The 17,261-nt window shown below is 39.4% G+C and overlaps 1 protein-coding gene across 1 annotated transcript; it reads left to right on the top strand.

Moving 5' to 3' along the window:
• The first annotated feature begins 9,686 nt into the window (after nucleotides 1-9,686).
• LOC118836608 (olfactory receptor 51S1) lies at nucleotides 9,687-15,608 on the top strand. The gene is made up of 2 exons (XM_036743850.1): nucleotides 9,687-9,716; nucleotides 14,673-15,608. Exon 2 carries the CDS (start codon nucleotides 14,682-14,684, stop codon nucleotides 15,606-15,608), a length of 927 nt encoding a protein of 308 aa, XP_036599745.1. The 5' UTR covers nucleotides 9,687-9,716; nucleotides 14,673-14,681.
• The last annotated feature ends 1,653 nt before the right edge of the window (nucleotides 15,609-17,261 follow it).

The raw sequence follows: 17,261 nt of genomic DNA on the forward strand, positions 1-17,261 counted from the left end.
TAGAATGAATGAGGTCACATAGCTGTCAAAATTCTCATCCCCACTGAGAAAAAAAAATCTGTGAATGAATTCCTCCAATACTAAAATTTAACTTGTGTAAATAGGTGATCACTTATTCAACATACATAAGACAATACTGTTACAGCACACCAAATAGTGAAAAAAGGACCAATTGCATACATGAAATTTAGAAAAAGAGGAAGAAGTCTTTGTGGCAATCCTTTTCCAATTATCTCAAGTAGAAGAAACTCTGTAGTAAGTCACTGGAAATATAAAATCCCTGGTATAATTAATAACAATGTGTCTGGCTAGCAGGTCAGATTTGTGTGAATTTGGTTAGTGTTAATCATTTCCTCTGAGCCCCATCTCTCCTAAGTGGACTGATAAAATTGAGTTCCTCAGTTTAAGAAGCTGAGAATCAGACTTGATCTGAGGTAACCCCACTAGAAGTCTGCAAATATTGAAAGTCTAGAAGAAGCATCTCTCTCCCTGTAATGGCAAGCAAAGGGGGACTTTTTGTTGTTTTTTTTTTTCATTTGGGAGTGCTTCTCAGCAATGTTTAAGGCAACCAAACGCTTTTGATGAGTCTTGCCTTTGTTTGAATCAAGAGTCTTTGACTGAATTGAGAGTCCTTGATTAGAAACAACATATATGCTCTGAGGTTAGCATTTTGCTTTGGGGCTCAGCCAATGGAAGAGTCTTTGTGTGATTTTGACAATTGAGACTCTGGACAGCCATTAAGGAGCTGCCTAGCTTTGAAAACCCAGCTGTTGGTGCTCTTCTCTCTCTCTCTGGTAACTATGTATGTATTGCTATGGAAAGACAGTTAGAAGCCCTGTCTGCTGATTTGTGTTATTTGCTCTGTTTATATAATTTCTGCTTGTAAATTCTGTTTGTGTTTTCTCTGAAGTTCGAGGTGCTGACTTTTTCCCCTGAACTAAGGGAATGATATATGTATGTTTAATTAAAGTGAGATTGTAAACCCCTTAAAGTTCTTTTCTTCAGAAAAGCACATCAAAGAACTTTTGCTAGCAGACCTCCTGTGTGCTGGTGTTATTGGTCGTACACCCCCACAGCAGCTGCAAGCAGCATTGTTGTTACACTCCCTAGTTCATATCTTCAGCAACACATACAAACAGATGTCTGGGTCACTACTCTAGTTGTGGTACAGTGAATCGCTCAGAGACTGAGGATTCAAATAACCAATTTCTTGCTAAAAATGTACTCAAATCCTCCAAGTTAAAAGTAATTCCCAAGGCACTTAAAAACCAGCTCACGAAACTAGAAAATACCAGAAAAGAAATAAAAAGAAATCATCAAAGGAGTCCCTTTGACTCTCAGGAGCTCCACACAAAAGTCCTAAATATACTTTTATATTCTTGTTGAAAGAGCCCACAGTAGGTCACAGATCAATTAATTTAATTCGTCTCAGGCCAGAACCTTAGCTTTTTTTTTTTTTTTTTGCCCACAACAATACCTGTGATGCTATGGAAGTGCGTGCATGCATGCGTGCGTGTATGCGTGCATGTGTGCATGTGTGTGTGTCTATATCTCTGGCATTGGTTAACTTAAGCTTCCCCATTTGCACCAGCACCCTGCCCCAAAACAATAGCTAAGCTTGCAGATGTTAGCTGAATAATTCTAATGACTGAGGATTAGCCTTGGTGAAGAATCAAAAAAATGCACCTCTCTACCTTCATTGCAGATGTGGGAAACTGTGGAAGGACAGTAATGAAGTGGATAGAGTACTGAGTCTGGACTTAAGAAAACCCAAATTCACATAGGGGCTCACACATTTACTAGCTGTTGTGACCTTAGGCAAGTCACTTAACCTCTATCTGCCTCATTTCCCTCTACTGTAAAAAGGGGATAATCTTTACACCCTCTTCCCGGGGTAATTGTGATGATCAAATGTGATAACATTTGGAAATGTTTAGCACAGTATCAGGCACATAATAGGTGTTTAAAATTGCTTATTTTCTTCTTCACTATGGGCGTGGAATATTGGATAAACTATAAAATATGTTTTATCTATTTGCAAATTTTATTGAAATTTTCTTTTTTCTCTTATCTTTGTTATGAGGAATAACTTGCTGGGTTGGGAAGTTGGAGAAATATATTTTAAAATGATTATGATGCAAAAATAAGACATTTAGAAAAAAGATGTATATACAAAGATACATTAATGCTATTGGAAAATGAAATGTTATTTGTGAATGAAATGTTATTTTTCATAAAGCTGAAATACAGAGCAAAGGGAATACACGGATACGAAAAGAAAACACCACAAGGCAAGGGCAAGAGGAGCATAGATAGTGAGAGTAGCAGAAGGAAAAACAGAAAAGGAAAACCAAGAATCATAGCTGTCTCCCCTGGGCCTTATTGTCTAATCCTAAACCACAAGGCCTAGGATCTCAACCACAGAGATCCTAGCCTGTAATCTGAAGCCCCAGAAGAGGAAGGATGGAAGGAGTCAAATTACAGATGGGCACAGATGGACTTTACTGTCCTCAACTACCACTGCCGCCTCCCCTTTCCAATCAGAAGAGTCTTATTTTATGATCATGAAGGGCATTAGATTTGGACCCAAGGCAATATTCCCATTGTGACATCCTGAGACTTTTTTCTAGGTTCCTGGAATGGCACAGTTTGAATTTAGTGGAGAAGTTGAATTCAGCATTGGTTATGCCAGATGAGGCAACATCATAGGATTCAAGTGGAGACCACCCTTTAGTTCAAGTCATTACTCTGGTGTTAAATGGGTCTGAGAGTTGTTCATTAGCCATGGACGGAATATAGAGAAGTTCTCTTCCTCATGGACCCTTTCTTGAACACTTGGTCTTTCTGCTAGACTTTCTGTAATTAGGCGCAGGAAGGAAGTACCACCTTCTTCTCCTTCTGATCACTTATTTATTAAAAAAAGTAAAGCCATGAATGAATTTTAAATATACATTTATTACTTACAGTTAACAGAGCTACACACTAAAGACTGACACCCAATAGATTACAATGTATTAATGCATTAGAAATGAATAAAAATTTATTGGACCCTTTCTGGGTGTTCGACACAATGCTGGGAGTTTTGGGGAAGGGAGGAGAAGAGAGAATGGAGGCCCTGATCTTGAGGATCTTTAAGTTTTCCTAGGGATACAAAATTTATTTGAAACAGGGAAGAAGAATTAATACCATGTGGCAAATGATTAATTCCTAAAGTGGCTTTACAAATAAAATGCACAAAAAGAATTAATATAATTAGTTAAATATAGACTCCTGGAAGACATTGAATATTTTTTCTTCTCCCTCTCCTTTTACTTCTCCTTCTTCTTGTTCTTCTTCCCTAGAGCCTAGTACAGAACATTATACATAATATGGAATAGGCACCAGACTTACGATATTGGCTTGAGGAATTCCTAGACTGCAAACTCCCTCTACCAATCCCCATAATAAATCCTTAATAAGCATCTGTGTAATTAGATTGGATTGGCTAGAAGAAAATAGTTATCCTGGGCCAGAGACCAAGGAAACTTTATCTAGGAAGTACAGTGAGGCACAATTAAGTCAGGCCTTGTAAAATGGCTTAGATTTGGCAGAGCTAAGGAGAAAGAAGTTCCAGACATGTGAAAGTCTAAACAAAGTGGAGATGGAAACAATCATGGTCAATTCTGGTGACAATGAGAAGACTGACTTTTATGAACCAGAACATTTAAGGATAGAGAGTACTGGATTAGAAAATCAATTAGTCAATAGTCAATTGTTCAGTCAGTCAGAAAGTTTATCACGTGTCAGCTGCTGTACTAAGTATTAGGGATAGTAAGGAAAAGCAGAAATAACTCCTTCCCTCAATTTACAATCCAATATCTAGTACAGGGTGGGCAACCTGTGGCCTTGAGGCCACATTTGGCCCTCTAGGTCCTCAAATGCAGCCCTTTAAGTCCAAACATCACAGAACAAATCCACTTAATAAAAGGATTTGTTTTCTAAAACTTGGACTCAGGCAAAAGGCTGCACCCAAGGACCTAGAAGGCCAAATGTGACCTTGAGGTCACAGGTTCCCACCCCTGATTTTGTCCAACTCCCACACAAAATGTCCACTAAGATATGGCCACGTTTATTCATTTAGCCTTCACTTAAACCTCTGATGAAAGTGTACTCACTCATCTCTGAGGCAGCAAATTCCATTTTAGAGAATTTTACTTTCAACAGCTTTCTCTCTGGTCTCCTTGACTTATATTTTCCTAGGGCAATCTGCTCTTCACAGGCTACTAGATTTATGTTGTGATCGTAGCTATTTCCCAGGGCAAAAATCCACTCCCTCCTCAACCCAGACTTGTAAAATCCCTTGTATCCTTCAAAGTTTATCTCCAATGTCACTTCTTATGTGAAGTCTCTCCTGTTTTTGCATTTCCCCTTCCCCAGTATTTGCTAACCACTGATCCCATGAAAGTCATTTTGCATTTACTATGTGTGTTATTTGGTAAAGGTAAAAGAATTATTTGAGCATCATTCATATAAATAAAGTTCCCTCTCAAAAATTCTATCTGTCTGTCGGTCTCTCTCTCTCTCTCTCTATCTCTCTCTCTCTCTCTCTCTCTCTCTCTCTCTCTCTCTCTCATCTATCTTCTCATATTTATTTGTGTTGGTATATGTCATTTACCTGAATAAGTTATAAGCTCCTTAGAGGCAGGGGCTATTTCATTTTTCTTTTTATAGCACAATTCCTGGTACATAGTAGGCACTTGATAAATGATTGTTAATTGATTATGTCATTTATTATTCACTATATCTTACTCTTAGTTAAAATATTTAGTCTCTTTTTTCTACTAAATTAAGTCCAAACACATTTGCCAGATAATCAAAGCCTCCCCCGTTAGGGATCTCAGGATTATAGACTGAAGAGATCATCTAGTCCAAGAAACTGAGGCACTAAGAGACCCCTACCCCAACCTTTATTTCTTCCTAGGGAATCTCACAGTCCTTTTTATATCAGTTTATTGTGATGATAATCACAGAATTCCCCTACCCAAATACACACACACACACACACACAAAATAATCACCACAGTATTCCTCTACTCTCTGACCTTTCCTTACCATCTTTCCCAGTCCTATTACTGTTCCCACTAAAATCACTCCCCTAAGTCAGGCAACAATAGATAGATGTTTCTCTTCCAGAGGGTGTTTTAAAACACTTTAAAATCACATAACTTAGGAGAGGAAAGGGAACCTAGTGAAACTTCAGCAAACCCTCTCCTATTGGCATATTAACATGCACTTCAAATATCATATTAGGACATTATAACCCTGGCAGTTTAACTAGCTTGAGAGGATAACAATTATGATATGAGTTTCTCAGCGATTGAAAAATGAGTACAGTGGAAAGGGCCTGAGTTGGGAGAGCTTAAGTATTCTGGGCCAGGAAAGGCGGGCTTTGGACTCTGAGGACATGGGGGATGGGGAAATGATTCAGAAGCAAAAGTCCCCTCCCAAAAAAATTCTAATGATCCCATTATCAACCCTCCTGGGCTAGGTCCTAGAGGATCCCAGAGTACCAAGATTGAAGAGAGAAATGACTAGCGGCAGGTACAGGGAGGGTGGAAAATTCATCTTCTGATGAGGGAGATGATGAAGCCCTGAGAATGGAAAGGTTAACTTCCTGTTTCCCTGCCTCTGGGAGCCTGAGAGGGTATCAGAGTGACAGAGACTGGAAGAGTTGAACTGAAAGACAGGAAAGATCTGGTTACAGGGGCTGGCTGTTGAGGATTATGGTCAACAAAGACACCCCTGTTGAGGGGGAGGAACAGGAAGGAGGTCACACAATGAGGCCATGGGTGGGTGTTAGGGATGCTCCAAGATAATTCATATGCAGCCTGCAGAAGAGAGATGCAGGTGGTCTGTTGGGGGTGGGGAGTTCCAGATGACATTCGATATGTTGGTAAATAGCATTAGGGACAAGAGGCATTGTGAAAGGGATAGGGAGTGTCCTGAAGATGTGAGAAGAAAAGAGGATAAAAGATCTTGGGGGAGGGTGGGAAATATGAGGCAAGAGTAAGGTAAGAGGGAAGTCTATTGTTCTTCTCAACTGTGGTATCATATGCATAGCATCCTGCACACTATATTAAGCAAGTAGAAGGAATATGACAAGGGTCCGGAATCAGTCTGTGATTTGGATGTTTCCTCTGCTTGAGATAACCTGTTCTATGTGGGATGATGCACTTAATTTTGGTCTTGTTAATACTCTAAGGAACCCTTTGGTTAATAGGAACTAATCAAATCAATATCAAGTGACTCCAGACAGAATAATTTCCCAAAGAGAAAAGTCTGGAGAGGGCAATAGTCGGCAATGCTTAAAATATTGGGTTTAGAGCCATGAAGGCCTGGGTTTAAATCTATCCATTGGTATCTACTAGCTGTGTGACCAAAGAAAATCACTTAACCTCCTACCTCAGTTTCCTCTTTGGTATAATAAAAATGGTAGTACTCTCACACAGTGTTATTATGAGGTTCAGATAAGATAACATATGTAAATCTCTTTGACAACTTAAAAATCCTATGTAAATGTCACCATATTCATAATAATACATACCCTCCAGCAGTGGATAAAGAAAATGACAAATAGCAACCACATGACTGAGGACAGGGCAGAGAGATTCATAGGCTTATAGTCCTTAAGCTGAAAGTTAACTTAGATGCCACCTAGTCCAATCCTGCTTTTTAAAGAGAGGAAGCTGAAGCCCAGAGACTCAAGTGATTTACCTTTGGTCACACAAACAGTAAGCATAAGAGCTGATATTTGTATAGCTTAAGGTTTAGAAGGCATTGTGCATTTGTTATCTCATTTGATCTTCAAAACAACTCTGCAAATTAGTTGCTATTATTATATTCACCTGACAGTTGAGGAAAGTGAAACAGAGAGTAGTCAAGTAATTTGCCCAGAGTCACACAGCCTATAAGTCCCTGAAGTAGGACTTGAACTCAGGTCTTATTGAGAAGTACAGTGCATATTCTAAGACATCTACCAATCAATAATGGGAATTGATCCCAGCTTTCTCATTCTAGGTCCTCTTTGTTTTGCATGGCACCGTGTTTTCTTCTTTGGGTCTGTTGCCTATAAGAAGCAGCGGAGGGGTAGAAGCTGGGGAGTTGTCACATGAGTAATCCAGGACAAACAGCAGCGCAGTTTTCCTAATGACTTGGGGGGGACATTATACCAACTCACACACATGTATGTATGTATATATGCATGTGCATATGCATATGAATATGTATACACACATATATAGGTACATGTGTAGGTTTGTGTATATAAATACATGTGTAGTTATATATGTGTGTGTATATATATGTATGTGTGTGTGTGTAGATATATGTATATTATGTTTTCCTCCTAATGACCCTGTGAGGTAGATAGTGTGAATATGACTATATCTATGCTCATAGAGTCATGAGTATCAGAGGTAGGACTATAATCTAGGTCTTCTGACTCTGCTTCCAGAACACTTTCCACTACAACACTGCTTCTCCTGGAACTTTTCTATTACCTGGGACTTCTTTACTGAGCTGTTTCTCTACTCCCTCCTATAGAGTTCTGAGAAGTAAAGAGTGAATCTATACATCTAGCTAATCATCCTGACTTGGCAGCAGGATGTCTTCCTCTAGTCCCATTCCCTTAGATAGGATACTTGCAATAGTAACAGAAGTGTGTAATTTAACTCATATTTTTAGGAGGAAGGTGCTACGGTGAGTGAACCCAAAGAGCGAGAGATGATAGTAGAGCTGGAACAGGTAGGGAGGCTTGTGGTAAGATTGTAGCAGGCAATTATATAGGAGATGGGGGAAGAGGAGGAAAGGATGGAGGGAGGGAAAAAAAGAGGCATGAGGTAGAATACAGAAGGGAAGATGGAAAAGCAAAACAAAAGAGTGTGAGGAAAAGATTAATAAAGTTTTGGGGGTTTTAAGAAGGGAGGGAAATAAGGGTCATTCCCACCTGGAGTTATATTTAGGGATTAAGTAGGAATCACAAGAGATAGCTCAAGGCATTCTGACAGTGGAGCCACAGACAAAGTTTCCAAAATCAAAGTTTAAAAAAATGTTACTCTGTTTGTTAAGAAACTTTCCTCTGTCATAAAATACCAGTTATGGTTTTGCCTCCCACCCTTGCTTGTGTCAATATATATATACTTACTGAATTGTCTTTAAAAGTTAGTCTTCAGCAGATTCATAGTTATCCATCATGTGTTCAGGTTCCTGGAAATGGGTTCAGGCCTGCTGAGATCACTTGGGTGATTCACCTCTCTGGGCTTCCCCAACCACCTCGGACAGTCTTCATATTGAAGTTTGGGGAGGAGGCATGGAAGACAAAGGAAGTTTTTGGCTATTGGTTTTCAGTTTTAAAGGAACAGAGAGGTTGTCAAGTCAAATTTGTTCATTTTACCATTGAAAATACTGAGACCCAGAGAGGTCAAATGTCTTGTCCAAAGTCACATAATGCCAGATAAAGGATTTGAAATTAAACTCCATGATTATAAATCTAGTATTCATTCCATGAAATATTTTAACTCTGAGGATTCAAACTAGTTTACATTAATGATTCTATGTATCTAGCTGTTGCCCCACCTCTCTCTAAGAACTAGGCTCAGAAAACATAGATTAGACTAAATATTAATTATCCCTTCTCCAAATACTAAGTATCATCTGCCTCATTTCATAGACAACTGGGAGGCACAATACATAGAACATTGGGCCTGGGGGAATCAGGAAAAAGTAGGTTAAAATCCAGCCTCAGAAACTTTCTAGATGTGTACCCTGACCAAGTCACTTAATGTCTGTCTGCCTCAGTTTTTTCAGCTTTAAAATAGGGATAATAAAAGCACCTACTTCTCAGGGTTGTTGGTAATATCAAAGGAGTCAACATTTTTAGTGTTTAGGACAGTGCCTGGCATATAAATGATACTTAATAGTTCCCTTCCCCATTCCATTCCCCTCTGTACCTATTTCTGATCTTTCCAGCTTTTATCTCCTTCTCATGCTTCTTTTTGTACCTGTTTCTCTTTTTCTGATTTCTAAGCTTTCTTCCTCTCTCCTTAAATTCAACACCCACCCTGCATATCATTGCCTCTGTACATATCCTTTTAGCCCTTCACTTTTACTCTCTGCTTCTCTCTCTCTCTCTCTCTCTCTCTCTCTCTCTCTCTCTCTCTCTCTCTCTCCCTCTCTCCTCTCGCTCTCTCCTTTCTGTTTCTATTTACAATATTTCTTGCTTTATCTCTTTGTTATTTATTTTTTTCTTCCCATATCTTCCTGTATTTGCCTCTCTATATAAATATTAGTCTATCTGTATTACTTCTCCTCTTCCATGACTTCTGTTTTTCTACTTCTCTGTGTCTGTTTATTTCTGTATTACTGTTATTTAATCTTACTGTCTTAATAAAAAGCAGTCAATCTAACTGTTTAATGATTGAGCCTATTTCATTTTATATTGATAAAATTATGAAGCATGTCATATTACACAGAGAAACTAACTGCATATAGAAAGACCTTACTTAAATTTTGGCCTGTGGTACATACTATGTGATCTAGGATAACTCACTTAACACATAGTGGCCCAGACAATTCTCTAATGCTGTAAGTTGCAGAACAGGTGTTAATCAGCCATGGCAGATGATGTTTCCTCCTGAAGAATTCTCTACACACTGCTCACAGAAAGTAATAATAATAATATTATGTACAACCTTAGCATCTTTTGTTTTCAGCCTCCATCACCCTCTCACCTCCATTTGCGATTTCCTCCCTCCAGAAGGTATTTAAACATCTGCTTCTTCCACTCACCTTATTAGGACCTTGAGGTTCCTACATAGTTACTCAGTATCATTTTCCCCTATCCACCATAGCAGGGACCAGGGCACTAATTTGCCACAGAGAGGTGGCGACAACGGCTGTCCGTGGTGCTGAAGTTCACTTTATAGACCTGACTTCTAATTATTTAAGGATAAATACTATAATAAAAAGAGACAAATGTTCATTAGGCTACTCAGTGAGCTGAAGCCCCTGATTTCCTTCCTCCTTGGCATAGTGCCAGTGTATGATGCTGTATTTAGACATTCATAAAATATTAGATCAAGTAAATGAGATTTATTAATCACCCACTATGTGATAGGTTCCGTATTATGTACTAGAGATAGACATAAAGGAAACAAAACAGTTCCTGATCTCAAAAATCTCACATCCTAGTGGGGGAAACAAGCAAACACCTATGTTTCAACAAGTAATATACAAGATAAATTGAACATCTTCCTGTATGGAAGGTACTTGCATTAAAGGAAACCAGAAAGGCCTCTTGTCAAAGGTGGGAATTTAGATGGAATCTGAAGAAAGGTAGGGAAGCCTGGTCAGCCAAGAAGTAGAGAAAAGAAGGGAGACCATTTCAAGCATGGGAAGAAACCAATGGAAATGTATGGGGTCAAGAAATAGAGTACCTCATGTGAGGAACAGAAAAGATGCCAGTGTCACTAGATCACAGAAGAAATTGTGAGAATGGGGCATAACATGGAAAAGAGACTGGGAAAGTTGGAGGAAGTTTGCTCATTAGAAAGGGCTTTAAAACAAAATTATTTTATATTTGACCTCAAAACTAATAAGGAACCATTGAATTTGGCTAGGGTGGTGAAATAATCAGACCTGCGCTTTAAGAAGATTAATTAGACAATGAGTAGAGGATGGACTGGAATGGGCAGAGGTTGAAGCAGGCAGAATGACCAGAAAGTTCTTGCAGTAGTCCAATTGTGAGGTAACAAGGTTCTATTCCATAACAATGGTCATGTCAGAGTAGAGAAAGGAGTAAGGAATACATACAAAATTTTATATGAAGGTAGAAACAACAGATTGCACTTCTTTGGGGCTGGGGTGCCATCTGAGAGACACTTAAAAGCACTATCATAGATGTGAAAGGAGCCTAATTTTTAAAGGAAGAATGGAAATGTGAGATGGAACTTAATTTATTCAAGATCACAGGGAGAGGAAGTAGCAGACTAGAACTAGAAATATTTGAGATACTTCCTTAACTGTGATTCTATCTTCCAGCTAAGGGCACCTTTCGGAGTACCACATTATTTACTGTCTTATGGTTCATTTCTTTTTGACCACACTCTAGTAATGTGATACAAGCAGACATGGATTTGAATAGGGAAATTTTGGAAATAGAAGGAATAGGAGTCCCAGAAACAGTGTTTGAGTCATAAAGAAAAATACTTGCAGAAGGTTTTCAGTGACCCTCACTAAAAGTATGCCAACTCCACCCCCCCAAAAGAGCCACATTCTATTCATATACCTTTTCAATACAGATTCTATAATTCAGGCTACTCAATAAATAACATGGATAGCTCAGACTTTCTCTGCTGGAGGCTTTCAAAGGCTCCTACAGGGCATCTGTGAGAGTTTGGTCATGGCAAAAAAATTTTTCTTGTTAGTGGGGAGCTGTTTCTGGGTTATGCCTGACCCTGAAGTAGTATATAGCTGATAAGGCTAAATAATCAAAGATGAAAAATACACTTAACTTACATTATCTGGTCATCTGGCCATTATCTAATCTCCTGTGCTTGTAATACATACATTTCTAAGATTGGTCTGTGATGGGATTCAGAAGTGAGGGAAGAAAAGAAGCTCAATTACTCAGATAATGTGTCCACATAGACATATGACAGTCTCTCAAAGGTAGTTCAATGCTTAGTGCTTGAGAAGCTCTCCTAGAAAGATGGTATTAACTGGAGGACAGATGGAAAATTCTCAGGGGTCTAGAGGGGCTCTCTGTTGCCTTGGATACTCAAATCTGCCCTCTTTGTCACCACCACTCCCATCTCCCACATTCCCATCAGCTTCCTCTCCCCTACCTCCAGTGGAGATTTGTGGATTTGGCAATATAAATCTTCACAAAGAACCTGTTTCCACAGAGGCTAAACCAATACCACAACTGTCCATGTTGTTCCGCTTTGCTTGTTAGTCTGGTGAGTAGAGGGCTTGGAGAAGGGCTTGATACAAGATTTCTCTGCCACTCCTGGCCAGAGGAAACAGGTTAATTCGATGGGTAAAGCTAGAATTCATCTCCTTTTACCTCTAATTGTGACACCCTTCCCAGGGATCATACTGCCCAGAGTCTCACTGTAGCCCCTGCCAAGGTCCACCTACCTAAAAACTGAGACTTAAGCTGGTTCTTGTACAAAGATTTTCCATCTTGTGTCCAATTTTCCTCAGGACCATGTTCTCTGATTTCTGAAGAGACAGTAGGACAATCTGGTAAATTAATTAATTAATAGACAAATGCTATTCTTAGTCCCTCCCAGTTTCCATTTATTTTTCCCAATGACTTTTGTACTATAGCATCCCTGACATCATTGATTAATCTAGGAGAATGATGAAGAGAGAGCATCTCAGATCATTCAGGCTGGAAGGGATATGTTGGGATAAAAAGGTGAGTTCAAGGTTGTCTGAAAGTCTTTTCTAGTTTAGAGCATGTGTATTAAGAAGGGGGAGGGCACCAAGACAGTAAAGGTGAGACATGAGGTTATTGATAATGTTCTCTGTGATCTCAGGTGTGTGTGTGTGTGTGTGTGTGTGTGTGTGTGTGTGTGTACGCACGTGTATGAGAGCTGGAATTTGGGACATGCATGTTGAGCTATGTTCAAGTGAATGGAAATAAGTTGCTTATGTATGAATATATGTAACTGTCTTGATCTCACTATCAACGATTATGCTATAATACAATGAGATGTGGTTTCCATGTATGCATACCAATATATTAGTTTCTACATGCATATATAAGTATCCATTCATGCAATTGTATGTGTTTGATGCAAAGGCACATGTTTTCAGGTGACTTTGTATATGATATATGCATATCATTATACCTCTAGACATTATAACTATGATTATTTTCATGTAGGCATTTATCTATACATGTACAAATGCAAATATAAATATACATATGTGTGTATATGTAATAAATTTGTCATGCATTTCTCTATTTGTGCATGTTTTAAGTAAGGGTACAGTCATGAAATTTGAAAGGATGCCATGTATGTATACTCACATGCTCATGTGTATGTACCCATGGGTATGTATATACATGTGCATGCATATATGTGCACACACATATATTAATGTGTTCAAATACATATGTAAGGGAAGGCATTCTAGGAGGATGAATATGAAGTTATAGAAAGGATATTTGAAGCTGTTAACAGACTTTCTTGAGGCTTTTCTAGATGTAAGAGTTCTGCTTCTGTGTAAGATGTTCTGGGTGCAGTCCAATCTAGAGGTAAGGGATAGACTAAGCATCTACAATACTTCCCTACCAAACTGAGCAGTCTAATATAGTAGAGAATATATTTACATATATCTGGATTGGGGGAATGAATATTTGTACATACTTATGAGCATTTGGCTTCATTTATGTTTGTGTGAATGATGTGTGACATTGAGCACATAAGCGAATATGAAAGTATATTTATGATCATGTTGTCAAATATACAGTCTATTCACCTATGTGTGTTTTTATTACATTGAATCTTTGAACAGATGGGAGAATGGATGTATGTGAAATGGGTGCTTGTATATGAATGTAAGGACATGTGTAAGTGTGTGATTCTGAGCAAGTGCATCACTATGTTTGTGGGTATTAAGAGTCTATGCGTGAGCATGTTTCAGTGTTTCTTTAGGAGAGGAATAAGAAAGTTAATGATGCTGATTACAGCATAACCTGAAGAAGCAAGATGGTGAAATTGCTCTGAGAAGCCTGTTTCTCACACTTTTCCCAAGAAGGGCCAATAAAGTTCATAGACTATTCCTACCCAACTGACTCCCATCCCACCATACCCAACCAGGATAAGGATCTTGGTGTGTCACAGCCAATAAGGAACTGGGAAGGGGTATATAGAGGATTAAAGTAAAAACAGGACAGTATTTAAAAATACCAATGAATAGAAAGGTCTGCCCCAACTCTCTACTGGGCATAGGATTTGGAAAGAAGGAAGTGAAGGGGAGAGGAGTGAGATCTGGGAAGACAGTAGTGAGGAATGAATAAATGGAAGGAGTCACTAGGTGAACAAGTTCAGGAGATCATAAAACATTAAGGTTTTAGGAGCTAAGAATGGTTGCTACCTGTGGAATGGGGCATGCATAAAATTAGGAGGAAGAAGATTGGGATCTGGGAGGATGGTTGAGGAGGTTTAGCAGGAAGGCATTTTAGACAGAAAGACAAAGTCATTAAAGTTACTAGAGAGTGAGGACTTTGAGGCCATGGTGGACAACAGGTGAAAACACAGTTATGAATGACTAGAGTGTGGGGAACTGTGTTAGATGAGAATGGGAGAGGTATTCCGTTTAGAGGAAACTAGATTGAAGCTGATAGCATCTGGAAGAAGGGTTTGGGCTTTAAGAGAATATTAAAAGGAAAGTGAAGCACAGGGGTTAACAGCATGGGTAGGAGAAGAGTAAAGCCCCAGGAATAATAAGCATTAGAGAATCAGAGATGGGAGAGATGTGACTAAGCAACATCATGTAGAAGAAGTAAAAGCAACAGACTAAATCCCACTGGTGTTTTTCTTTTCTTTCCAAGTTTTTGAAGTCCACTTCTGAGGCCTACTGTGTCTTAAAAACCATTCACGATGGCAAACTTCAGCAACAACACATCAATGATTCCTAGTTTCCTGCTGGTAGGCATCCCAGGCCTGGTGACCACACCATCATGGTGGGCCCTCATTTTGATTACCATATACCTCTTGTGTGCCCTAGGAAATGGAACAGTTCTCTGGGTCATTGCTGTAGAGCCCTCACTCCATCGCCCAATGTTCTTCTTTCTCTTCTTGCTGGGAGTGTCTGACTTGGGCCTGGCCACAGTACTAATGCCCACACTGCTGAAACTTTCCCTTTTTGATTCCCACGCAGTTCCAGCATTTGCCTGCTTCCTCCAGATGTTCTTCATTCATGTTTTCTCTGTCATGGAGTCCTCTGTCCTGCTGGCAATGGCCTTTGACCGGGCACTGGCCATCTGTCGCCCTCTCCGATACCCAGCACTGCTCACAAATAGTGTGATTAGCAAGATAGGACTGGTCATCATCTTCCGTTGTGTGAGTCTCCATCTACCTTTGCCATTTCTTTTGGCCTGGATGCCCTACTGCCATCCCCAGGTTTTATCTCACTCCTACTGCTTACACCCAGACATTTCCAGGCTATCATGTCCTGGGGCCCAAGGTGCAACATACAGCTTCTTTGTGGTCTTGTCTGCTATGGGTTTGGACCCTGTCCTCATATTCCTGTCCTATGCCCTCATTGGGCAAGCACTTCAGGGTATAGCTTCACATGAAGATCGCCGTCGTGCCCAACACACCTGTGCTGCACACATCTCTGCTGTGTTTCTTTTCTATGTACCTATGATACTTCTAGCACTTGTTGACCGACTGAGGTTACCCATTCCCCATGCTGCCCATACTTTTCTCTCCTATATCCACTTTCTGCTTCCACCACTGCTCAACCCTGTTCTCTATAGTGTCAAGATGAGAGAGGTCAGGGAAAAGATCCTCAGAAGGCTCCATCCCATGAAAGTCAGATCTTTTTCATGAGACAGAATGAGCAAAAATCATAAGGGATGTAACAAGACATATTGCCCCACCTTTGGTATCCCAGTACCAAACATTGGCATGTTTATTTTCCCAGTAAAATGCTTAACAATACAATGGACATGTATGTTTTATATGCAAGTATATACATATATTTATGTCCATGAATGTACTCGCATATGTTTTATTATTGTGTATGTCAAATGCCTACATGAATAAATGAACATGTGTCCATTTCATGTCATTCAATCCCCAAAGAGAGAAAGTCTTTAGCAAGGCAGAAAAAATAATCCAGGCTCACTGCCTCTAAGCTCAGTGCTCTTTCCAACACACTATAATAAATTTCGTAGGAATAAATAAGGAAATCAGACAGTGAAAAGACTAAAGAAAGGGAGAAAAGAGGGTTTGGGGAGTCACTATTGGCAGTATAACCTTGTATCTGTGCAGAAATTCATCTACTGACCTAGGGGTGTATGTGAATGCTTGCAGACATATAAGGAAGGCACTTTTTTCCTCCTCCTCTCTTCCCCAACCTCTTCATTTGTCTCAGGATTTTCCCATAATCTCCCATGGGAACACAAGTGAAGGTCAAAATCCATCCGAATGAATAAATGGACATATGGATGCTGGAAGAATAAGAAGGTCTAGCCCATCCCCTACCTCAACATGGCCAAACTTATTTATTGACAGTCTGTAGGGACAGTATTTAATTACTCACTTTTCAAACTCAACCCCTCCCCACTACACACACACTCCTTTCCCAAAACTCTTGAATTAGCTTGTGAAAACAGGATGTTACTTAATTATCATTTTGTTCCCATACTGCAAAATAAGTTTCACAAGGCCAAGAAATGAGTCTGATCTACACTTTTCATCTCTGACAACTTTGGCATCACTCTCTATGTAGCAGTCAATGTTGTTGAATGAATGGATGAACTGTATAGCATCTGCCAGATTGACTTCATTTGGCAATTGGAAGTCTTGGTCAAATGAAGACACTGATTGTATGGATAACATATGCTAAATATGCTAAGGATTTGCATATCATCAAAGATGATATGGGATGTTTGAAAATGTGACTTTGTGTCTTGGTTTCTTTCCTGTGTCCCAGAGAGGTCAAATAACTTAGCCATGGTAATTTAGTCTCAAAGGCAGGATTTAAACTCAAGTCTATCTAATTTTAAGTCAAAGACTCTATCTACTACACCACTTTGTCTCTCAATTGATATTATAACCCCGGAATGCTGAATATCCTAATTTTTACTCATGGCCACTTCTGTAACTGGACATAGGGGAGCATTGTCCTGTGGCTTCATCTAAATTATTGACACCCTATTCTGTTATACTGTTCTCACAAGCCCACTTAGAACTTATCTATCCAGCATACACTGACAATGATATTCACAATTTGATTGACCATTGTCATTGGAAGAGATCTTGAGATCTTTTAGTCCAAGCCTCTTACTTTTCCTATGAGCAAACAGAGACCTAGAGAAGTACAGTGACCTGGTCAAAGTTATACAGCTGATAAGTGGCATGAATGAGGCACAAACATTGTTCTTCTGACTCATAGGTCAGTATTTTCCCTCTACACTTTATTGCAAGTGCTTAGGCAATCCACTTACATGATAGTTTGGTGTGATTCTGGGCATCATT

Source organism: Trichosurus vulpecula, chromosome 2, assembly GCF_011100635.1.
Source record: "Trichosurus vulpecula isolate mTriVul1 chromosome 2, mTriVul1.pri, whole genome shotgun sequence".
Taxonomy (NCBI): Eukaryota; Metazoa; Chordata; class Mammalia; order Diprotodontia; family Phalangeridae; genus Trichosurus; species Trichosurus vulpecula.